We start from the raw sequence: 23,650 nt of genomic DNA, 5'->3' as shown, positions 1-23,650 counted from the left end.
CAACTGAAATGTGATCGAAATTCATGACCATCGCAAATTGCCCCGGAGATATGCAGAAGGTCTGGAAGCTCAAAGTTGAGGGGAAAACACAGAAATCAGAAGGAATGCGTCAGGTGCCAACTCAGCCACTATGCAAGATCACACCAACTCGCTGGCTCAGAGCGCCCCACACCACACACACAGGCCGCAGCTTGCAGAGCGCGGCCTAACTCTCAGGCCCTCACCCACCGCCACAGCTAAGGGCCAAGAGCCCGGCCTCACCGCTGCCTGCTGTCGGTGCTATCCATCCCACACAGCGTAGGGCCTATGGCATCCGGAGTCCGTCTCGCTCCCAGCCCGGGCACTCAGCAAGCCTGCACCTATATGTGCAGCGAAAGCAGGCCGTGATTCCACAGGCCCCCAAGGGCTCTGCGACCCCAGGTAGGGACCCGACGCCCACTCTGGCAGTCAAGGGCAGGGCATGCAGTCTCAGCCACGATCTCCGTCAGTTTCCGCAGTTATGGGGGCAGATGGCGGTGAGCCTCGCGGCCGACCCCGGTCGTTAAAACTTGCATGCCGAGAAGTCGCCCTCACCCACGCCAACAGGGCAACACCAGGAATCGGGCGCTGCTCCCTGCGCCCGTGGAGCTCCGCACAGCTAGACGATGCAGCGGGGACAACAGCAATCAGGACGCGGTGGCCGCCATGGTGCCGCGTGCCAGCCGCTGCTCGGGGTCGCGATTAGCAGCACACGTGAGGGCTTCAGAGCAACGCAGCTCACTTCATCCGCTACAGGATGTGCTAAAGTTGTAGGACAGTCAGCGGCGAGCTCCGATGCAATGATTTGGGGCGGATAATGGACGGATTAGGACTCAGCGGGCGGAGCAGCACTACAGTGCGTCCATCTTGCCTGGCACCTTCTAGCGCCCCTAGTTCAGTAAACCTTGAGCCTGTAAACCGCCTGACTTTTAACAAGCTCTCTGTAATAGTTCTCTTTTGGTAAGGCTCTGGAAGCAAAACACAAGAGCATACACCTGCTCTTGTGGTATAAAGCTAACACATGAAGGGGTCAAATCAAATTAGAAAGGGTTATGTATTGAGTTCCATGTAGGATACAAAAAAGCAGGCTGGATACTGGTAAATAAGTTGCATATGCATCAAGCCCTAAACTACATTATGGATATACAGTTGGAAAACATATCCAATGGGGAGGAGGACAAGGCAGAGCAGTTTAGGACGTTTTCTGATGGCCTGTATTGATCAGATCCAAGTACCCATGGACTAGACAGGAATACATCCAGGCTGGATGACTACCCAAGGTGTTTCAAAAGAGGTTCCATATTCTGCACATCTAGTGCCTTCACATGGGGCTCTGTGGCTGTCTCAAAATAGCTAATATTGCCTGCAAAGCTACAAAGTTGCTTGTCTTTAGAAGATCTTGGGAAGTATACCTCTGGATAGGAAAGCTCCAGTGGGATAACTGCCTGATCTCTGGGAAAATTAATATTAAATATGGTGTCAACAGTTTGCAGAGTTTCTTCCCAAATTAATTTAATTTGGGGAAGTGCCACATTAAATACATTAGGGTTCAACAGCCCCTACAGCAACTGTCCCATTTGAGTATTTTTTCCAGGATGTAAAAAATCTTTGCCGAAAATTCCAGATTTACAAAAGGTTTCCCTTCCCATAGTGCATTTGAGAGTTCTGTGTGTTCTATCACATATTCTGTTCTATTCCGCCTCTCTGAATTCTCAACATAATTCTCTTTCCCGTCTTTCAAGTCCTGGGATAAACAAATTTCAAACTTAGCTAGCTTATTGGTGATCCCGATTATACTAGATGGGTCCAAGGCCCAGTGTGGATATGGTTTAAAAGGTGACTCTCAAAGCGGGTATCAGTAAGGATGGGAACTAAGACTGCTTCCTTCACTCCTCTGCACTCACTGTAGGCCCCTTAGTGCAGAATATATAGGATAACATGATAATAAAAGGGATCCAACTGGGCAAGGATGAGTTCAAACATACTATATTTGAGGACAGCATCCTAGTGATGGTGGTTGATGCGATTGACTTGTTACCAGAGCTCCTGACTGAGCTTCACCTTCACAGGTAAGTTTCTGGGTTTAAACTAGATTTGGCTAACATAATCCCGGAAACAAGTAAACTACTGCCTTCAGCTCAGGATACTCTGGTTGAATGGTCTATAGCGAGGTGATAGAGTATTTCGGAATCAAGCTGTCACCTACGTTGTAGAACACACAGAACAGGAACATATACAAATTTGTCAAAACAACTTGCAAAACTGGAAACAGCACATGATCTCGTGGGTGGGGAAGGTAGACATATTGAGGATGTTTAGCCTAACAAATATAATATGTATGGCCTTCAGGAAATACCCTTGACTATTTAGGGGAAGAAGACCGAATGCATCCAATATGGATGAATAGATTAAGTCTGGTCAGTAAAAAAGGGAGAGGTTTAATGAGTTTGAGAGCATGTTCAAAGCAGGAGAAGGGAGTCGGGGGGGGGGTTAAACCTACTGCAGTATTACCAAGTAGCGTAAGAGTGCTACCTGATTGTGCAGATCAGGGCTGAAACACAAAGCTTGGTTTATCATGATCAAAAACTCACAGATTGGTAGTAATGGGAAATTCCGTGGCTTACAAAATATCAGAGATACCGTTAGCTCTATGCTCTGTCAATCCCTGTAGTTAGGACTACACTCAGACCATGGAGGTGAATAAGGAACAGTTTGGGACTAATAAGAGTCCCCTCTTCCTTCACGCCTCTCTAGGGTAAACACGGTTTCTCCCCAGGATTGGCCCAAGATCAATTAATAAAAGGAACGTAGATTAGGTACCTTAAGGTGGGAGACATGTTCATGAAAGGCACATTTAGGCTGTTTAAACAGTTCAAGGAGGATTATAGAGTGCCTAGGGTAGACCAATTTCAAGTGAAAGGTGAAAGTGCGGCCACTAGGCGTCTGACTCCCTTTGAGAAGTTCCTTCTGGAGCAGGACAGCTATTCTCAGGCCATCTTGCATTTATAAAAAAATCTTAACCACACCAAGAAGCCCTCACAGATGACATCTTAGGAACAATGGGAAAGGGACCTGGGTATACAGTTAGATGAGGGGCAGTGACAGACATGCTCACTAGAACAAATTAATGTTGCCACATAGGCACAATGGTCTGAAACAATCAACAAAACACTTTATAGATGACACTAATCCCCTAGGTGACTGCACGCTATAGATTGCACACAGATCAATAAATGCTGTAGAGACTGTAAAGCTACTGTGTCCATCACACAGATTGTTTTGGCATGCCATGTAGTAACCATGTCGTATAGATGGCAGAGTATGCAACGGGTGCAACGGTGGACAAATGTCCAACTGTGATGTTGTTGGGATGCACACCCAAGGTAGAATACTCCTTATATTCAAGGAAGGAGAAGACAGCAAAATAGGTAGTTATTGGGCACAATGATAATCTCCACCACTGACATGTGGCAGCAGAGTATGTAGTAGTTACTGGTAATTAAGAAGTTAGCACATGAAACTGTTTAGAAAAAGCTTGGTAGTCAGTGCCAGCATTTCTTGGACTAGACTTTGGGAAATGTGAGTGCCCACAACACTCGAGTGTGCTCATCCTATTTGATGAAGCAACAGTGAGGAGAAGAATGTTCTTATTTGAAAACTCCTAGATGTTTCTTCAGATTGCTTGAGTTAACTGGAATTAAGGTACTTAGAAACGAAAGGATAAGTGAACCAATTGGAGTGTAAGTGTGTTTAAGTTAGTCTGGGGTGGGGGACGTTATTCTTTATAGTGGAAATCTACAAGCACATAATGATGAATTTACATGCAAGTATTTTCACGTTAGCAAACACCAGGCTTCAGTGTTGTTGTATGAAAAGGGATGATAGAACTATTGGCATTAAAAATATCAAACACTCCTTAATATATAAAACCTCTGCCAAGGGAACTCATCATTAAAAGGACCTGGACACCCACGACTCAATTAAAATTATACATTTAGGAAATGTCAACGTGCTAGACATACAAATATACCTTGAGAAAACTTGGACCTCCAGAGTCATAGATCACAAAAGTGCAACTCTATGATAAACATCAACACCGACCCCAGTTTGAGTATACATCATGGAAATGTCCCAGCAGACTTTAAGATCCTCATATAGAAAATAGGGTTATTTGCGATCACACTGTGATTCCAGTAATTGCATTACGGCAACCGGTGATTTTTCTATCAGTGCAAATTCAGAATTAAGGACCAGATGCGGGGATATCTGGTCACCAGATACTGGTCGCAGGAAGTGGCCAGTACTCTTGCGAGCAGTTAAGATCTTTTAACTGACCTATTTAATAATAGGCTGGTTCATAAAATTTGGAATCAGCAGACCACCATCTCTGTGATCATATTTATATAAAACATTTTTTATTTTTTAATGCAGCTCACTTTACTTCAAGGAAACTAGCCTGTGTTTAAAAAGAATTAAAAAAAAAAAAAAGTTTGTTTGAAGTTTCGACGTTGTCCCGAGGACCACTGCCTATTCCCCAACAAACCTTTTTTAACATTCTCAAAAAAGAAAGGGTCCGATGGGACCTCTCCCTTTTTGCGAATGTGTTACCACCACAACTTGGGTGTCAGCAACTTTTACATGGTTTACAACCACTATTTCTGTCCTAACCCATTGATACATATTTATAGGAAACACTATTTGGAAGGGAAGCCACATAGCAATTCCTTATCCATTTCTAAACCACTTTAGAAGTCAGTAAAATGTTAACGACTCCTAAAGTGGGGATAGCACATTATAAAAAGCGTTTTTTCGGTTGCAAACTAGGGGACAGATTTACAAGCCCCTTTGCGTCACTTTTGCACCGTAGTTGCGTCACTTTTGTGACGCAGCGGCAGCATAAAAGTTCCAGCCCATTTACAACGTGACGCATGTAGGGAGAAGCGTCACGTTGTGAAGCCCTGAGCCGCATTAAACCTGCGTCAGGTATAATGTATGCAGGGTGGGCGTTCCGTTGCAGGAAGCCCCGTAAAAGTGACGCAGTGAAATCTACAAGATTTCACTGAGTCACTTTTACGTCCATGCTGCGTCAAAACCCTGCGCCTGCTTGAGCAGGCATAAGGAGTGACACAGCATGTTAGGCATAGGGCACCCCTGAGCATTGCTGGAGTTGAGTCGTGCTTGTGACACGACTCCAGAAATGCGTGACTTTTCCATCAACAGATGCGTCAGAATTTCTTTCACATCTGTCAATCCTTGCGCCATGGTGATGCAAGGGTTTTGCATGTTGGTGCAGGGCAAGTGACACATCGCTACAGATGCGTCACTTTCTTGTAAATCTGCCCCTACAATTCAGAGTTTGGGAGAAAAAAAATGCTTTGTACACCTTAAAGGTGAACCCGTCAGGAGCAGTGTTTCTGTATGTCATTTCACATTTAAAGGTGTGCAGTCAGAGTTTCATTACTTTTCCTTGAAGGGAAATGGCATCAACTATTTGGTGCAGCAATTCCACTTTCATCTAAGTACATAAATGATGTTAAACACAAAGAAATCCACTTTCTTTACAATTAGCACAAGATTTTACACACTCAACAATCTCCAAATGATGGCCTAGGTTTGTTCTGTTGAAACATAAGTGTTTATAAAGGCACATGCAGTTGGGCTTGGTGATTTTGTAGGCAGATGTCAGACCCAGCACCATATGACTTAATTTAAATGAAAAATATTCAGCAGCACGGAAGAGTCTGAGAAAAGTGATTGGAAATCCCTCAAAAAAGACAAAAGGCATTTCTCATTACTTTTAACGTTTTAACTAAAGTCTTTGACAATAATAAAACATATGAACAACAGAAAAGAACGTAACAAAGGCAAAAATATAAGGTACATCTGCAGACTAAACCTAAACATATAAGACCAGTTTAATATTGTATTATTCCAGAGCATTGTAAAATGTTGAGATGTGGCAGAACAAGTGGAGGGGGCATGGAAGGGGTGTTATTTATCACAATAACTTAGACATTTCTAAAATGTCACCATCTCCACACAATATCCACAAATGCAATACATTAGATTCAATGTCCTTTAGATAGAGGATGTAATTCAGCTTTGTCAAGTGGCCTTCCAATGCTAGGGCTGGCACAGGCAACACCTTTGCCAGCCTAGCCGCGGTGAGCCTGATGCATTTTAGGTTTTCGGCCAGTGTGAGCCACTTCAGTGAAATAAACAATTGACAGCAGCATACAGAATCTGTGAGTTGTGTTTTTATGGTCTGGGTTGACAGAGCAGCTGGCGCCAGACAACTATGTGAGCATCACTAGAGATGCTCACATAGTTTGAAGACCATCTTCTGCAAGAACCTGAAAAACCTGGTTGTTTCAATTCGTTATTTGACTACGCAGCCCTACCTGCTGTTAATAGCGCTGGGAAACCCCACTTTATAAGATTTTATAATAATGTTAATAACTTTGGCTTCGCCCACATATTGGGAGCCAAGAGTACGTATTGATTGGTCAGATGTTGTGTACTTCCTCAAAAAAGTGCTTGTCTTCCACACATCTGTGATCACTTTGTTTATTTATCTAGCTGCCTGAGTTTGATCTTTCAGGGGTACATGCCAGATATTGTAATGCTACTAAAGTGTTTAGAAAACTAGGTAATGTGTTTTTCTCTGGCAGCATAAAAAATGGTGGGAGGTCAGTCATTAACCAACATGGATTGAGGTTTGGCTTGACAGTAAAGCTGTCAACTGATCTTTTAACTGACACCAATATTATTCTACAGTTCTTTGCTACCACACAAATACATATATGTTCCCTTGCTATCTACTTGTAAAGCTTCACATTACCATACAACATTCCTTTAAAGCCAGACCTACTAGCATTGCCAATGCTTGTTTATTTCCCAAGGACAAACCCTCAATGAAGAAGTTTCTCCTCTGCAACAAAAAACTAAGGGGCCTATTTACAAAAAGTCACATAGTGCAGCGCGGGAAGTCACCTTGATGCGCTGCACTGCATGACAGAGAAGGGGCAGGAATGCACCATATTTAAGGCAATACAGTGCATTTCTGCCTTTTCTCCTGTGCTTGCGCCCTTTTGGCAACCTAGCGCCAAAGCAGGCCCACTTGCACCTGTGTTGCATGAAGGGTTGTTTTTGTGCAGGAAGGGTCACTTTCCTCCACAAAAATAGTCCTGAGAGGCTTATTCCTCTTTTTATGTGTGCTACAGAATGCAGCACGAACAATAAGAGGAAGTAACAAGGAGGAATAAAGATATTTCTCCTCGGTATGCCTCTCCTGGGAAGACATTTCTTTTTGGCGCAATCCCATGTCTACCAGGTCTGGTAAATCTGGAAATGCATCAAAAACCATAGGAGTGGCGTGGGAACACCTACGGAACATTCCCAGGGCAGGGAATGGCAACGCTGCAATTTGAGCTGCGTTACCTTACTCAGCAGCAAGCAAAGTGGCCTTGCATGGCTTCATAAATCTTACTTAAGGTTTGCGTCGCGCATGTACCATGTTGCGTGCTGCAAACGCGACGCACACCATCTCGTAACTAGGCCCCTAATTCACATGATGGCAGGGTGCTCTTCATGAAGTCCAGAGGGGAAAAGATTGCAATTTTGCTACCGAGGGCAGCCATGCGATGTATATGGCAGACCCGATCAGGAATAAAAGCTGGCAGGCGTTTTACCCACAATAGGACAGACCTTCTGATGCCTTGTTTGCCAGTAGTAGCCCTGTAAAAGGGTTTTCCCGACGTTGGAGGTGGAGGAGAGGAAACCAGTGTTCTGTATCCCAGTCTTGAAATGAGGCAATATGGGATAAGGTGGCAGGACAGGAAACCTGCCAAGTTTCTACAGTTTTCTCCTTTCCAAGCACTTCAAAATGAGGCTTTAAGAATCCTCCAATGAATATTCTCTTGAGTGCCTAACTTCAATACATCATGTACCACTTTTTGACTGCCTAACTGAGGTCCTTTTCCCTATTTATTTATCTGTTTGACAGTCTATCATAGTACACCGCTGTACAAAGGGGCACGAGGGGGCTTTTTTTAGAATTTACTTAAAAATACATGTTAACAGATGTGAATAGCATTGAGCAAAACAGCAAAGTCTCAAAATAGAAACAGATCTAGGGCACATTACACATCAACCTAGTGAATAGACAACCAGTCATAGAGAGTACAGACTGAACAAGAGGGAGACCAATCGCAGATATCGATGTATTGCTGCGTATAGGGCCTCGTGTCGACCTCATCATGAGACCAGAGCAAATTCTGCACTGTTTAAAAGCACCTCTCTCCATGACTATACGGTTAACATCCCCCCCCCTTTAAGACACTATAGACTTCTGAGTCTTAGAAATGGTGCACCATGTGTCACAGAGCGCTTCAAAGCGTCCGAATGTGTCAATGAATTCCACTTTACTCAAGCTCATGTCGCACAGCATTATGGGTCGGAAGGAGGGAGCTTGCAAGATCGTGAATGATGCAGAGGCAAAGGAATTTATAACAGCACCTACCAAATGACCAATATCTGGCATCAGTATTACAAGGAGTATGAAAACACCAGCCCTTTGCATCGAGGAAAGAACGGTCTCGGGTTAGAAGTTGGGGCACACCTTGTCCTACTTCCATTTTGTCATTTTCAGTCCCTTTGATGGAGAACCTGGAGAGGCTGTTCTACATGCCGGCAGGGTTAGATCAAGAACAGCTAGTACCAGCAAAAGGACCTACAGGGGGATATGATTATTCAGCAATGAGTGTCTAGTCACCATACTTACAGAAGTCAGCACTCTTGTGGTAACTGCTAGTGTCTTCAAGTGAGCCTCAAAGCACATATGCTATGCACCTTCTCAAAAACGTGGATTGCTTATGGGGGAGATGGAGAAAATATCATGGGTTGGATGGTGGTCTGGGAGCTGACTAGCATACCATGGTCTATGGAATTAACTGGGCTCCGGACTGGGGCACCACCGGGCCTGTGTTTCCGACCCTTGGGAAGGACAAGTAGGGTGGGGAGGAGCCTGCCAGAACCGCAACTTATGAGGGGACCGTGTGTCTTCCTGGTTCATGGAATGAAGGGGGTGATGTGTCTTCTGGGATGGGTGGTGGGCAGGTGCTTTGGCACGGGTGTGACTAATTGTGACATGCTAGTTGTCTTGTACTGTTTGGAATTATTATTTTATTTTAATAAAAAACAATATTTACAAAAAAAGAAAAAAACCAGGATTGCTGTGAAGCCACTAGTGAAATTGTTAAATCATCAGCGAGAAAAGGCCCTTGACAGCTGTTAAAAAGATACTGACGAACATTAAAAATAATCACTTCAGTTTACATAATCTGGATGGGATACTACATCACCACTCCTCATCAGTTACCATACAAGCCACTCCAATCTCTTGTGAGATTGCAAGATTTGATTTGACTTGATTAAATTAAATGGTTCTAGCTTAGACAGCTGTGTCCAACATTGGACCATCAGGGCCAGGGCAGTTCGAGAGTTTCAGGAAAGTCACATGAGAAACATGTGCTTATAACATGGGGGAATATGCACTAGACAGCGGCCAGGATACACTTGGTATGGGACCGCGATTAGTCAAGGAGCACAGTGAACATGCACAAGCAGGTAGACGTGCATGGACAGATGAAGCATTTGTATGAAGAGGGGACATACACATGGCTGGGATGAAGTGCCACAACACTGGTGCCATGAACAAGCACAGGAAAAGCTTGTAAGGTTGCATGGGTATCATTCTGAGGATTGGGCCACCAGACTACATAACGCTGAACTACTATGCACAGAGCAAGGCGGGAAGCTGAACTCCATCTGCATCCTGACTTCCCAGGGTCTTTATCCACTGGTCCTGGAATTCTCCCTGAGCTCCCTCTGTTTCTCCTGGGATCACCTGCTTCCCTGTCAGAGCTCACTACCCCTTCTCCTGGGTCAACTGCTGATCACTCTGATAGGGAAACTAACAGTCCTGTTACCAATAGACACAACCTTGGGGTATGATAGGTCCAAACAAAACCAGGATGAAACAAACAAACAGGACAGGTACACTTTTGGATGGGTTCCTCAGAAACATTCAATCTGGCTTAGGCGCTTACTCCTTGCAGCCAGTCAGTCGACCACTTTGAATCTTGTCGTCCGACAAAACCCCTTCCCTGTAAACAGATACGCTTATCTGGAGGGGTGGTCCTGGGGGACACGGTGCGATGAAACCATTATTTCTCCTCTAGCTTCACGTTCAGATCCTTGGAGCTCATCTGATTAGTGTCTTCACCCCAGCTTCCTCCACTGTGCTCTCCCCATCCTGCCTATCGGAAACTAGATCACTTTTCGTGTGATGGCTCTGCTGCTGGTGTTGCCATCAGTTGAGCCTGACTGAGCTCCTAACTACTATCGACTCAGCATTGAGAAACTCAGCAAATGCACTTCCATTTCAATACACGGATGCTTTATGGTACATACATTACAATGGAAGCAAAGACGTACGGAAAGAAAAATGCCTTCCACAGATGCACTTACACACCTAATTCACCAATGGAAGGGCCTATGCCAATTAACAGCAAAGCAACAACAGTAAAAACTCCAAAAGTATTTGCTTCAGAATGTCAAGCCACTACAGCAAACAATAGCTGGAAGCACGCAGAGATCAACGCCTTACTAAAGAAACCCAAGGCGGACCCCAAGGACCTCAAGAACTTCCGACCCAGCTCCCTGCTCCCGTTCCCGGCGAAGGTCATCGAAAAGGCTGTCAACAAACAACTGACCAGCTTCCTCGAAGAGAACAACATCCTGGACCATCCCAGTCAGAGTTCCGCAGCAACCACAGCACCGAAACTGCCCTCATCGCCGCCACCGACGACATCAGGATCATGCTCGAAAACGGAGAAACCGTGGCCCTGATCCTCCTGGACCTGTCAACCGCTTTCGACACAGTCTGCCACCGCACACTAAGAGCACGCCTCCACGACGTTGGAATCCAAGAGAAGGCCCTGGACTGGACCCCTCCTTCCTCTCTGGGAGAACCCAGAGCGTCCGCCTCCCCTCCTTCTGCTCCAAAGCCACCGAGATCATCTGCGGCGTACCCCAAGGCTCATCTCTCAGCCAAACGTTGTTCAACGTCGCCCGACAGCACGTCCTAAACATCATCTCCTACGCCGACGACACCCAGCTGATCCTCTCGCTCACCAAGGACCCCCACACCGACAAAACCAACCTCTACGAAGGAATGAAGGCCGCCGCCGACTGGATGAGGAACAGCCGACTGAAGATGAACTCGGACAAGACGGAGGTCCTCATCCTCGGCTCCACACCCTCGGCCTGGGACGACTCCTGCTGGCCGACGGCACTAGGAGCACCCCCTACACTCACCAACCACGCACGAAACCTAGGGGTCATCCTCGACTCCACACTCTCCATGACAAAGCAGGTCAACGCCGTCTCCTCCTCCTGCTTCAACACTCTCCGCATGCTTTGCAGGATCTTCAAGTGGATCCCCACCAAAACTAGAAGGACAGTCACCTAGGCCCTCGTCAACAGCAGACTGGACTACGGCAACGCACTCTATGCAGGAGCCCTGGCCAAACTGTTTAAACGACTCCAACGCATCCAGAACGCCTCCGCTCGCCTGATCCTGGACATCCCCCGCCGCAGCCACATCACACCCCACCTGAAAGACCTGCACTGGCTCCCCGTCAACAAGAGGATAACCTTCAAGCTCCTCACCCATGCACACAAGGCACTCCATGACACCGAACCAGCGTACCTCAACAGATGACTCAGCCTCTACACACCCGCCCGCCAGCTCCGCTCCGCAGACCATGCCCTCGCCACCATCCCCCGCATCCGAAGAGTGACCGCCGGCAGAAGATCATTCTCCCACCTCGCTGTCAAGACATGGAACACCCACCCCATCCGTCTACGGCAGACCGAAGACCTTCTAACCTTCAGGAGACTCCTCAAGACCTGGCTCTTCGAACAGTAGCAGCCTCCCCCCTAGCGCCTTGAGACCCTCACGGGTATGTAGTGTGTTTTACAATTGCTATGATTGATTGATTGATTGATAGCTCAGATGAGGGCTGAATCATTGCCCTGGTCTCTCTATGTTGTGCATTGATTGTATAAACTGTGCAAACTAAAGCTGTCATTAGCCTATGGGAATTTTACATAATCAATAGATATCCTCAAAGTCTGGCTTGGCTACAGCCTCTGTGGGCCAAAGCAGGCCACCGCAGCAAGAAACCACTGCTTTCCGTAAACCCAAATATTATCCATTTCCGTATCATAATAGTTCTCCTACATTATGAAAATTCTGGTCCATCTAATGTATAACACTTGGGATGGAAAAAAACACAGCCTCAATTTCTGAAGTTCTGTAAGGTTGTAATATTCAATTAGCCCCAATCAACGTGCACAAGTCCACATCAAAACAGGCCTTTATTCTCCCTTTCAGTAGCGAGTGCTCGCAGCATGTCCAGATAAACAAAGAGACCATGATCCACTGTTCCTTCTACACAGCTGAGGAGGCTGAGGGAGGAATGCTCTTCCCTAAATTCTCGCTTAGTCTTATCCTTGTAGTCTGAATATTCATGCAGAAGATCTGTAGTGGTAACAGTGCCTAAGTGTTTGAAATTAAAAAAAAACACCAAAAACAAGGCCTCACCATGAGCACTTGCAAAAGCATATTTCGAATGGTTATAGAACTTTGATCAGTGTCATCTAAAAAGTCCAACATTTTCATCTTTATTGAATGTGTGCTTTCCACTACCAAGGGATCAGCCTCTACCAAATTACTTCAGACCTGGGTTTTTAGGTTACAAATCACTGTTTTCAAGGGTGTAAATTCAATTGGATAAACTGACTTGAACAAGAATTACAAATTTCAACATACATTAGGTTCTTAAATTAAAGCTCGACGGTGGCATGGAGCCATCTTTTAACCTTATATTACGCACAATGCACCGTATCGTATCACATATACCATATAGAACTGATAATATACCCTTGCTATGCCCACTGAGAAAACTGTGAGCTCCCACTGATCTGCAAAATGAAATAGACACTTTTTAATGTGTGCGTAAACTATGAGACACAGACAGGTATACTTAGCACTATTGATACTTAACTAGTAGCACAACTGCAGTTAATGTTTACTAGCGGTTTTTGTCTCCCTTTTGCATTAATTAAATAACGTGTTATAATGGAGACTATTGCTCAAAGTCACCCTAAATCTTTCCTAGAACACTAAGACATTTTTCTTATTCACATCGACCAAAGTGGGTGCACCTAACACTTTAATTGCCAATACGTCAGGGGATAGCCTTGGGTCACATACAGTAGGGACTCGGAAGCCATTTTGATTCCTGTCTGGTGCATTTGCATGCATCAAGGCTCACCTCAAGGACCCAGATGAAAAAGACAAGGACTCCCACAGAGCTCATCATGCTGGTATAGTACTGCAGCAGCGCCTCCCTGCAGCCCCGGTTCCACAGGTTGAGCTCCTCGGTCTGGTAGTCGTAACTGTAGTGAGCTGAGTTATTTGTTAACTGGTGCTGGATGCATGGCCTAGGCGAGCCTGGATTGCAGCAGCTGAAGGGGACTCCATCCAGAAGGTACTTGCCATCCACATTGCTCTTGAAACGACTGTTGGTGGGGAGAAAAGGGTGTTAATGCATGGGTGGAAATATATAATAAATACAGAGACAAGAAGCAACAACAGGTTTCCACTTTTTGAAATGAAATTTCCTTGAGGACTGTAAGCAAGAAGCCCATTACACCCCATTAAAATTTAATTTATATATTGTGCATTTTTTTTAAACCATACACTATTGTAATCATATGTTTTGAGCACCGGAATAAAACATATTTATAGAATTAATAAATAAATAAAGCAATTTTACATTTTGCATCAAAGTGATTTTTAATTTTAAAATGCTACAACACACTACATAAGGGTTAGCTTCCTATATCGCGTACAAGACTCTTTAGTATTAGAATGTTATTCGCAAGGTTCTACACGTAAAATGGCAAAATGAACACGAGGGTCACGATTCTCAAAACTTGCAAAGTTTGAAAAGTTTTTGTGTATTCTAAAAAGTCAGAAATCTGCACAGGTGCGAGGCTGTAAACCTGCAAGTGCAACATATTTTACTCTTTTTGAGAACAAGACTCAGGGGGCCATATTATCAAGAATGGCGATAACATTATCGCCGCATTAGTGGCAGGAAACTGCCGTTAAAGCGGCGATAAGGGGCTTGATAATATGCCCTTGTGAATTCCAATAGAAGCCCAGGTTCTGGTGTGAAGGACATCAAACCTGGGCTTCTATTGGAATTTAAACGGTCCTATTATCATGCCCCTTATCGCTGCCTTAGCTGGAGTTTCCTGGCGCTAAAGCGGCGATAATGTTATCGCCATTCTTGATAATATGACCCAGAATGATTTAATGTTTTTTAATACTGACTAGGAACAATTACAACACTTTTCTTCTCCCCGTTGCACATCTTTTGTAAGTGAAGAGTCCATAAGACACCTTATATAGTATTTCAGTCAACTGTCATATTTTTCTTTTATTTAGTATGTAGACCAGGTCTCATTCAAATCAGAAGTCAGCACGTATGTGTGATTCTACAGAGAAATGCTTGTTTAATTTGGTATGTAAGCCTTCTCAGACTGAAGCTGTGTTCTCATGACAGTTCATATTGTCATCTACTTTCAAAGCAGAACATGTATTTGGTATAAGATACTGAAACAATAATACAAATAAAGAGGATGTGAACTGAACAAGTAAGGACAATCTTTGATAAACTACAATGAAAACGTATATTCATTAAATACATAAACCTTGAAAAGGTTTTGGAAGGAATGAAAAAAGTTGGGTGAATACACTGTTCTGTGTAAAATGTGAGGAAAATAAAGCTGAAATAGGCACAAAATGGCTAGAGACAATGCCCAGCCTTGCCATACATGCTGGAGTGTGAACACACATGATATTCGATGTTTGATGCTTGCATCCAAATCCTCATTGAATGTTTGTGAACCAATCAGCTTAGCAATTGTCTCCTTTAAATATGCAATTGACAGAGTGAAGCTGGGCCATTCTAGTGAACATGCATGAGTTTCGTGTTCTATTGTTTTCCTCAAAATCAATGATTTCTGAAAGATATCTCTTGAGGAGACTAACAATTTTCAAACTCAGACAATTCTCAATCATCGAGGGTTTCATTGACTGAGAATGTTCCTACTCTATGCAGATTAACATCTAGCGATCTTTAATGTTTTTAAACTAGCTATAAAACAAATCGAATTGAAATAGAAACACCGACCGCAAAAAGCTCCTAAGCCAGTTTATTAACAAGTCTCTAAATACATATTTACCACACTCTCCCATATAGAACTGCTCTTCATAATAATCTTGTGTCAATTAACATATGCAAAACACTTTGCGAACATTACCCCTACTGGGAGTCCATGCAATAATCTCCAGCCATTTTCCTCTTTTACCTCTATTAAATCACTGCAACCACTACACGACATTTGAGCTAAATACATCACTCTTGGTATCAATTTACCAAACTAGCCTTTAATTTTTAGCCTTAAGAAGAGTCATTCTCATTTTAGGGACTTCATTGTACACAGGCGTGTTCTCTGGGGCTTTCCCCTGGGATGTTTCAAAATCATTGCTTTCCCAATCATATATATAAATAATTTGCTGATTCAAATTCACCCCTCTAATAAAAGCAATTAATGGCCACACTGCATAATCTGGGATTTGAAGATGTTAATACGCAGGCGTGTGCTTAAATATAACTTTGGGACTCCATTTATAAGTAAATTGTGCCATAAAAGTCTAAGGGATTTTAGTAGATTTAGCATACACTAACTACAGATACTCCATCCTAATGTGACAATATTTATACTTAAGAGGTAGCAAGACAAAAGACGTTGTATATGCCACAATTCTTTGGAAACCTACCTGGACCGCTGGAGGAAAGATGGAAAATCTTTTACCCATTTTTATAGATACATAGAGACATTGATATCATTCCTAGAGAAATCATCTCTAGCATGGGTACTTGCAAACATTTTCCCAGGGGCCAAAATGTTTGGTCTGTGATGTGCCCGAGGACCTCATTGATGCCAGTAGGATGACGGTTGGGCGAGGGGGTTGGGGGGATTGGTAGTAAGGTGGGTGTAGGTAAAGTAAAGGGTATACATCTAGTGACTGATTTGAACAATGTGATACCAGACAACCTGGGATTAATCCTGGCTTCCCCGCTTTACCAAATTGTGTGATCCTAGGCAACTGTTTCATTTTACTTTCCCTTCTTTTTCTTCATTATCTCATATAAGAGGAACTCGAAATACATGATTTCAGTGTGTGCGCTGTACAAAACATTCTCCTGTGTTTGATGTAATAAACTATAATGTTGTTCATGTGTAATAGGAACCCAGGCCACCCACAGAGTGCACATAACAACTGATTTGCCTCTTTAGTTTACTATTGGCGTTGTTGTCATGGTAGGGAGAAGAATTTATGTTTCTAAATTCATGTTTGAAAGCTATTACTTTTAGACTAATACTTCTCAATACACTGATATATAACCAATTGTACTAAGGTGAAAGGCTCTGCATGTTAATTAAATACAATTTTAGAATTTAGAAGAGTGTCATATTTTTACACTTTTGCTGCAAGATGTCTTTAGAAACTAAGGTGTTTCTAAAGTTAAGCGCAGGACTCCCTAGTTACTTTCTTTCTTTAATACCATTTAACCTTGAAATAAAGGCGTGTTTGTCTATTTAACAACTTTTTATTGTTAGTGCTGAGACCTGCAAACAGCAGCTCAGTGCTCCTGTTGACCAGGAGGCAGCATGTTAAGGGGGCGGCATGCGGCCTGTGCAATACTTTGAGTATCAGTGATCTATAGGATTGAGGAAATTGGCACCCACTTCTGATAAATTTTGGAAACAAAGAATGTGGGACCAAAGCTTTGGTAAAGCATCTGAAATAACTTCTGCCAAAACAGGACACCTCTGTTCCAAATTAAACTTGAGAATCACAGAATTCACATCACTTCACTTCTCAACAACATGTACTCTATGTCATCACATGCAAACACTTCACAGCACCCATACACAGTAAATACCAACACCCTCATCTACAACATACCTAGACCATCATAAAGCAAAAACACAGAGCAAAGACTGCCTTTTATGCTGATGTACCAGATATGCCAGATACCACCACACACAACCTCAATGACATCTTGCTCACAGACATATGGCTCACCTCCATCTTTACCAGTATCTTCAACACCATAGGTCCAACAAGATTACAGCAGGCAGCACTTTGATCGGCACAAAATGCATTGTGGATGCCAACTGACAACAATGGTCCTGCATTCTTCAGCAACCAGCATCTTCTTCCTCCTTCAGACTCCATTCCTGATATATCTGTTCTCAGCAAACACAGACGATCACCTTCCACCTCCTCTGCCATGCATGCACCAACATCCAACCTACGGTTCAGCTTAGTGATGTCCAGCACCATCACCATCACCACAGTCTTGGACGGCTATGTAAACAATATCTTTTAGGCAACAGCAACCTCCCAGGTGATTCTGCTTTCCTATTGAGAGGGTCGTACAAACTGATCCCTTGAGTGCAAAAAACCTAAAGGATGGATCTGTGAAAGCTATGGGTATCAGGATCAAATGTGTTCCAGTTGCAACCATACATTTTCTATTTCCACTCATAGACCCCTGAAACCCAAGAGGCGTCGGTTGAACCTGTTATGGCAACCCATCCATGGCTCCTACGTTTCTTGTTTGATTTTATTGTTTGCTATAGCTCAAACGTAATCACATTTAACGCTGAATCCACCTACAATAACTAAGGCATCGTCAATTAATTAATCAACCTAGATGAGCTTTGATTACGTTTCAGTACAAGGCCTATTTTTCACAGATTGAGTTTGCTGTTGAAAGGAGCCCAAAAAAGGAGGACATTGAATATCAAATTTGTGTAGTTTGGAGAATCATGGGATTGTTGAGATGGTACTTTCCGACCTGAGCAAACAAACAGATTCAGTAACATGCAAAAGTACTTCACTTCCTGCCTTTGTGGGATGATGCCCTGACAAAGGATAAGGCCTGATACGCAATTAAGGATTCTGGTGTTCTCCAAGGTAAGTGTGACCTAAAGGTGAAGACTTGTGACTAAAAATTTACACACCCGGGAGTAAAATCACAAACAAACGAAAGATGATTTAGTAGTCTTGCAAAACATGTCAGCTCAAAAGCGAGCAGGACAAATGACCATAACAGCAAGTGTGCAATTGCTCAAGAAAGGTGTTATGATCTACTGTTTGCCTTTCCCCTTACCTATGTATCTCTTCCCTACTGCTCAGCCAGAATGAGTGTTGTAGTGCTTGGAGATGTTTGGAATGTTGGATGATTGATGATGTCATAGAATGCATGGGTGCCTGGTGAGGTAGTGAGTGTCAGAGTGAGCAGGCTGAGCAGCAGGGAGGCTGCTCCTGGTGGGACATCATATTTACAACAAAAGGCAAGTGCTATATTAATGCTAATAAATATAACTTGAGAAGAGTATTCAAAATGTAAAAACATGCAAATTCGATGGAGAAACATGTCAAATAATTTTACAATATGTGGACAAAAGCAGGAGTTGCTGCAACACAAGCAGGAAATATTAAACAGATCAACTTTCAAATGGAAGGCGATAAAAAGCAGACAGAACACCCTGGATGACAACCAAAATGCACATATGCGCCAATAGAGAAGCCCTCCATTTTCAAATCTTTGCACAGATGACGTTAGCATTAAGACATTATAAAATCGTTTGCACAAATGACGTTCTGTGCCACAGTTATTCGGAAAGCCAAAATACAACATGATAATGAGAAAAGGCAAACTCTTCAAAAGAAAGGTTATTCCTTTCAAACTAAGGGGCATATGTACAAACCCCTATCACAGCGTCACTTTTCACGACGTTATGGTGGCGATAGGGGCTTCGCCTTATTTACAAGGCAGCGTTAAACCACTTAACGTGGCTTAACGCTGCCTTGTAAATAAGGCACTCTTTCACGCTATACTTAGCGTGAAAGGGGAGGGAAATGGGTGTTAGGTGGGCGTTACACCACAACACCCATTGATTTTGACGCTGCCCCATATTTACAAGGGTGGCGTAAATATGGAGCAGCGCCAACATTAAGACAAGAAAAAACCTGGTCTTACCCTGGCACAACAAGTAGAAATGTTTAATTTCTCCTCGTTTTTGGTGTTTCCATGTGTGCTCAGTTGTGCGGCACACATGGAAACAGCATGGAAACAGCAAAACGCCATTAATTGTTTATGTGAAGGAAGTTGTCCCTTCCTGCACATAAACAATCATTAAAAAAAGATGACATTCTGCATCTTCTATGTAAGCAGCACACATAGACGTTACAAAACGCCATTTAAAGATCATTTATGTGCAGGAAGGTGTAACTTCCTGCACATAAACAATTTTACCCTGCAACGCTGACACCCTTGTGCTATGGTAGAAGTGTACCTGTGTTGGCGCTAGGCGGCTAAATTTAGCGCCAGCACAGAGGGAAACACAGAGCTGCACCACATTGTTGTAAATATGGTGCAGCCCTGCGTTTCAGAAGCAGCGGAGCACGGCATAAAGCCAAGTAGGCTAACGCCGCGCTCCGCCACTTCATTGTACATATGCCCCTAAAGTCTTTAGAAAAGGGTGAGATTATTTTTGGAGAAAAGATGTTTATCTCCAATTTGCAAACATTTTGATTTTTTCTTGAGAAGTGAAACAATTCATAGATATTTTTCAATTAAATGCTATCATTTTAAAAAAAACAATTGAAGAGGTAATGTTTTGAACAAGGTGAAAGCGGTGCTGATTCCAGGAATCTCCTCGCCATCTTATTGCTCACTCCCTTCTTAGTAATAAGGCTTGGCCTACTTCAGCGAAAAGCAAAGAAGGGGTTTAAAACAGGAATTTATCGTTCACTGCTCTGCTGTCCCCTGTGCAGGCACAAATCACCTGCACTGGGGACAGCAGGGGCTTATTTATGAGAGCCCTGCTTCACTTTTGCACCATGTAAAGTGGTACATACATGACGTGGGGCTCTCATTTCGATTTATGAAGCCACGCAAAGCCACTCTGCATGGCTTTGATAGGCCTCATAAATCATCAGTAAGGTGATGCAGTGCAAGTCGCTGCGTCACATTACTCTGCGCCCGGGAGGCTTCCATGAGCATGCGGTGGGTTTCCCATGCAACACCAATGGAATTTGACACTGCTCCAGATTTACAAAGTGATGTAAACATAGGGAAGTGACCAAATACATACGCCTCCTGAGGTGAGGCGTAATGAGGAAAAATGTGTTTATTTCTCCTTGTTTTTTTCCTCTTTCCATGTGTGCCGCATTCTGCAGCACACAAAGAAAGAGGGAAACGCCAATCGGGATTGCTTTTCTGCTGCAGGAAAAGTGCCCTTCATGAACACAAACAATCCTGCATGCAATGGAGGCACCCTTGCACCATGGTTCAAGGATGCCTATGTTGGTGCTAGGCTGCCAAAACGGCACAGGCGAAGGGAGAAAGGACAGGAATGCACCGTATTGCTTAAATACATTGCATTCCTGTCCTTTCACTTTGGCGTAGGGTAGTACCAGCAGTTTTTAGGTCTGAAATTTGCCAAGACCTTTTGATTTTACCAAAATATTATGTATATAATACTTATAGGGACTTTCAGCCACCTCTCTTCATCCATTGGTCTGTAGTTGTGTCATTCACATTTTGCTTCCGCCTACTACAGCATGCAGCAATGGGCAATGGGTCAGCCTCTTAAACCACTTGTTAGCATCACTTTGAGTAACTGCATTTTGCTCATTTACAAGGTGGGAATATGCACACAAGGTAGTTCCCATCAGTGCCAGTGTTTTGTTTTGACTTTTCTTTGATGTTGCTTCGTGTGATAGCAGGATGCCTTTGAAGTGAGCACAGGGCACATTCCACCTTTATCAGTTCTTATCTTCTGCCAATGCTGTTGTAAATTCCTTTTGGAATGCCCTTTGTTTATCTGACTGCTGCTATTTCACAGAAACCATATTTTGTTCCTTAGCTCAGTATTACCAATGGTCCTTTAATAAACTTTGCCCAGGGAAGGAAACCAAAATGTATTGTGTTGCAGCACACTTGTAACACTTTTAATAAACCTAGGCAGTGTGTAAAATGGGTTTTAGTATCCAACATCTTATACTGTAAACCCTCTTTCCTTTCTTCTTTCCATCTTCTTTCTATCTTTCCTTCTTTCTTTCTTTTCCATATTTTTCCCTTATTTTCTTCTTTCTTACCTTCTTTCTCTCTTTCTTTCTTTTTGCCTTTTCTTTTCGCCTTCTTTCCCCTTTTCTTTCCTTCTTTCCAACTTTAGCTTTTTCCTTCTTTCTTTCCTTCATAATTTTTTCTGTCCTTATTTCCTTTCTTCTTTTTGCCTTCTATCTTTTTATTTTTTATTTCTTTTTGTCTTCTTTTCATCTTTCTTTCTTTTCTGCCATGTGTTTTTCCTTTCATTCTTTCTTTTTTCCTTTTTTGTCTTTTTTCTTTCCTTCTGTTTTTTGTTTTCCTTCCATCTTTCTTTTTTGCATTCTTTCCTTTTTCTTCCCTTCCTACCTTTTTTCTTCCCTTCCCTTATTCTTTCCTTTTTTCCTTCCGTATTCCTTCTTTCTGTATTCCTTGTCTTCTATTAATTTTTTAGGTCTCGCCTGAGCCAGCGCTTTAGCGCTGCTCTCGCGAGAGCTTTTGTAAATGGGGGATCTGGAAGTCCAAACGAGTGCTTTCAGACCTCCAAATACAGTGCATGTGCGCCGGGCGCACGCACCATTTGGCAGCCTGCGTACTCACTTTCGTGTCCGCTTTGATGTCCTCAGTGAGCCTCGCGGGCACTGAGGACATCAAAGCGGACGCGAAAGTGCACACCATTTGCTTTCACTTTCGCGTACTTCTCGCTCCCTGTCTTTATTTCTCACCTTTAACCCCTCGCGTTTTCCACTCTCAGACGTTTCTTCTACTTAGCATCATATTCGCCTCTGTGACTCTTCTGTCACTCCCACCTGTTTCTCTCTCGTTCCCTTTTCATGATTTTACCTTTTGTCCCCAACAGCCGGGCCGTGGCTTATTACCACCTCTGTGATTGCGCGGACGAAAAACAATCTTGTCGCCTAAGCAGAGCCACCCCAGACTGTGTTTTTACGATTTGCTTAACTGCAGTGTTGTCCAAACGGCTCCCACCGCCTTATTCATGTGCGTTCTTATGCAGAGCACAAAAAAATGCAAGCATACACCAAGGGCACCTTCCGGAGGCCTGTCTGGGTTCCCGATGGATGATTCAGTGGGAGAAGGGCCTACAGGCTTCATTGCCTAGAAAAACCATCCCCGCTCACTGTGGTCCTAGAAAATACAGCCAAGCATGCCCCCCACTTCATAAGCAACACGCATGCACAGATCCATGGGCTTCCTATGGAACTGCTGGCGTCCACGAGCCGCCTTATAACAATGCTGTGATATTTGCAGACCGTTCTGCAGTGTGAAATGGTGTCCGTCTGCAAGACCTTGGCGCGAAATGTCACGGCATCTGCGAGGTTTCTGCTTGACTAAATTCTTCTACATGTATTTAATTCTGACTCTAGCCTCTTCATGGAGGAGATGTTTGCAGTGCCTGCAAGCATACACCAAGGGCACCTTCCGGAGGCCTGTCTGGGTTCCCGATGGATGATTCAGCGGGAGAAGGGCCTACAGGCTTCATTGCCTAGACAAGCATTTGCAATGCATTAGGTCTCGCATTTACGCGAGTTTGAGCTATTGACATTGCAATTAACAATGCCTATTGGCATTGTCATTTACAATGCCAATAGCTTTAAGTCGTGTAACTGCGAGACCTATTGCATTGCAAATGCTTGTCTTTTTTGCCTTCTTCCTTTCGTTCTTTCGTCCTTTTTTGGCTGTTTTCCTTCTTTATTTTCTTCATTCCATTTTATTTACTACTTCCCTTCTTTTTTGCCTTATTTCCTTTTTTCTTTCTTTCTTCCTTCTTTTTTTTCCTCCCCTTTCCTTCTCTTTGCCTTCTTTTTTTGCCTTCATCCTTCTTTTCTTGCCTACATTCCTTATTTTGTTTGCCTTCCTCCCTTCCTTCCTTTCTTTCCTTCTTTCTTTCCTTTTTCTTTTTTGCCTTCTTGCTTTTATTCTTTCCTTTTTTGCTTTCTTTATTTCCTTCTTTCCTTCTTTTTTCCTTTTTCTTTTCTTCCTTTTTCACTGCCTTATTTCCTTCTTGCTTTGTTTTTTGCCTTCATTCCTTCTTTCTGTTTTTTCATGCTTTTTTCTACTTTTTACTAATGTTTTCTTTCCTTTCTTTCCTTTCATATTTCCTTCTTTCTTTCTTTCTTTCTTTCTTTCTTTCTTTCTTTCTTTCCTTCTTGTCTTTCCTTTCTTTTTTCTTACTTTCTTTGTTTCTTTCATTCTTTTTCTTTTGCCTTCTTTCTTTCCCTTTTTCTTTCTTTTTTGGCTTTGTTCCTTCATTCCTTTGTTCTTTACTTCTTTACCTCTTT

At 43.2% G+C, this 23,650-nt stretch overlaps 1 protein-coding gene across 1 annotated transcript in view; it reads right to left on the bottom strand.

The window, feature by feature from the left end:
* PRPH2 (peripherin 2) overlaps positions 1–23,650 on the bottom strand; it is a 165,645-nt gene that overhangs the window by 68,100 nt on the left and 73,895 nt on the right. The window contains exon 2 of the mRNA XM_085612827.1: positions 13,422–13,668. Coding sequence (XP_085468953.1) covers positions 13,422–13,668 — 247 coding nt within the window. The remainder of the gene's footprint in view (positions 1–13,421; positions 13,669–23,650) is intronic.

This window comes from Triturus cristatus, chromosome 6 (genome assembly GCF_964204655.1).
Source record: "Triturus cristatus chromosome 6, aTriCri1.1, whole genome shotgun sequence".
NCBI classification, from domain to species: Eukaryota; Metazoa; Chordata; class Amphibia; order Caudata; family Salamandridae; genus Triturus; species Triturus cristatus.
The sequence above is the reverse complement of the archived record's forward strand: the minus strand, read 5'-3'. Positions and strand labels throughout refer to the sequence as shown.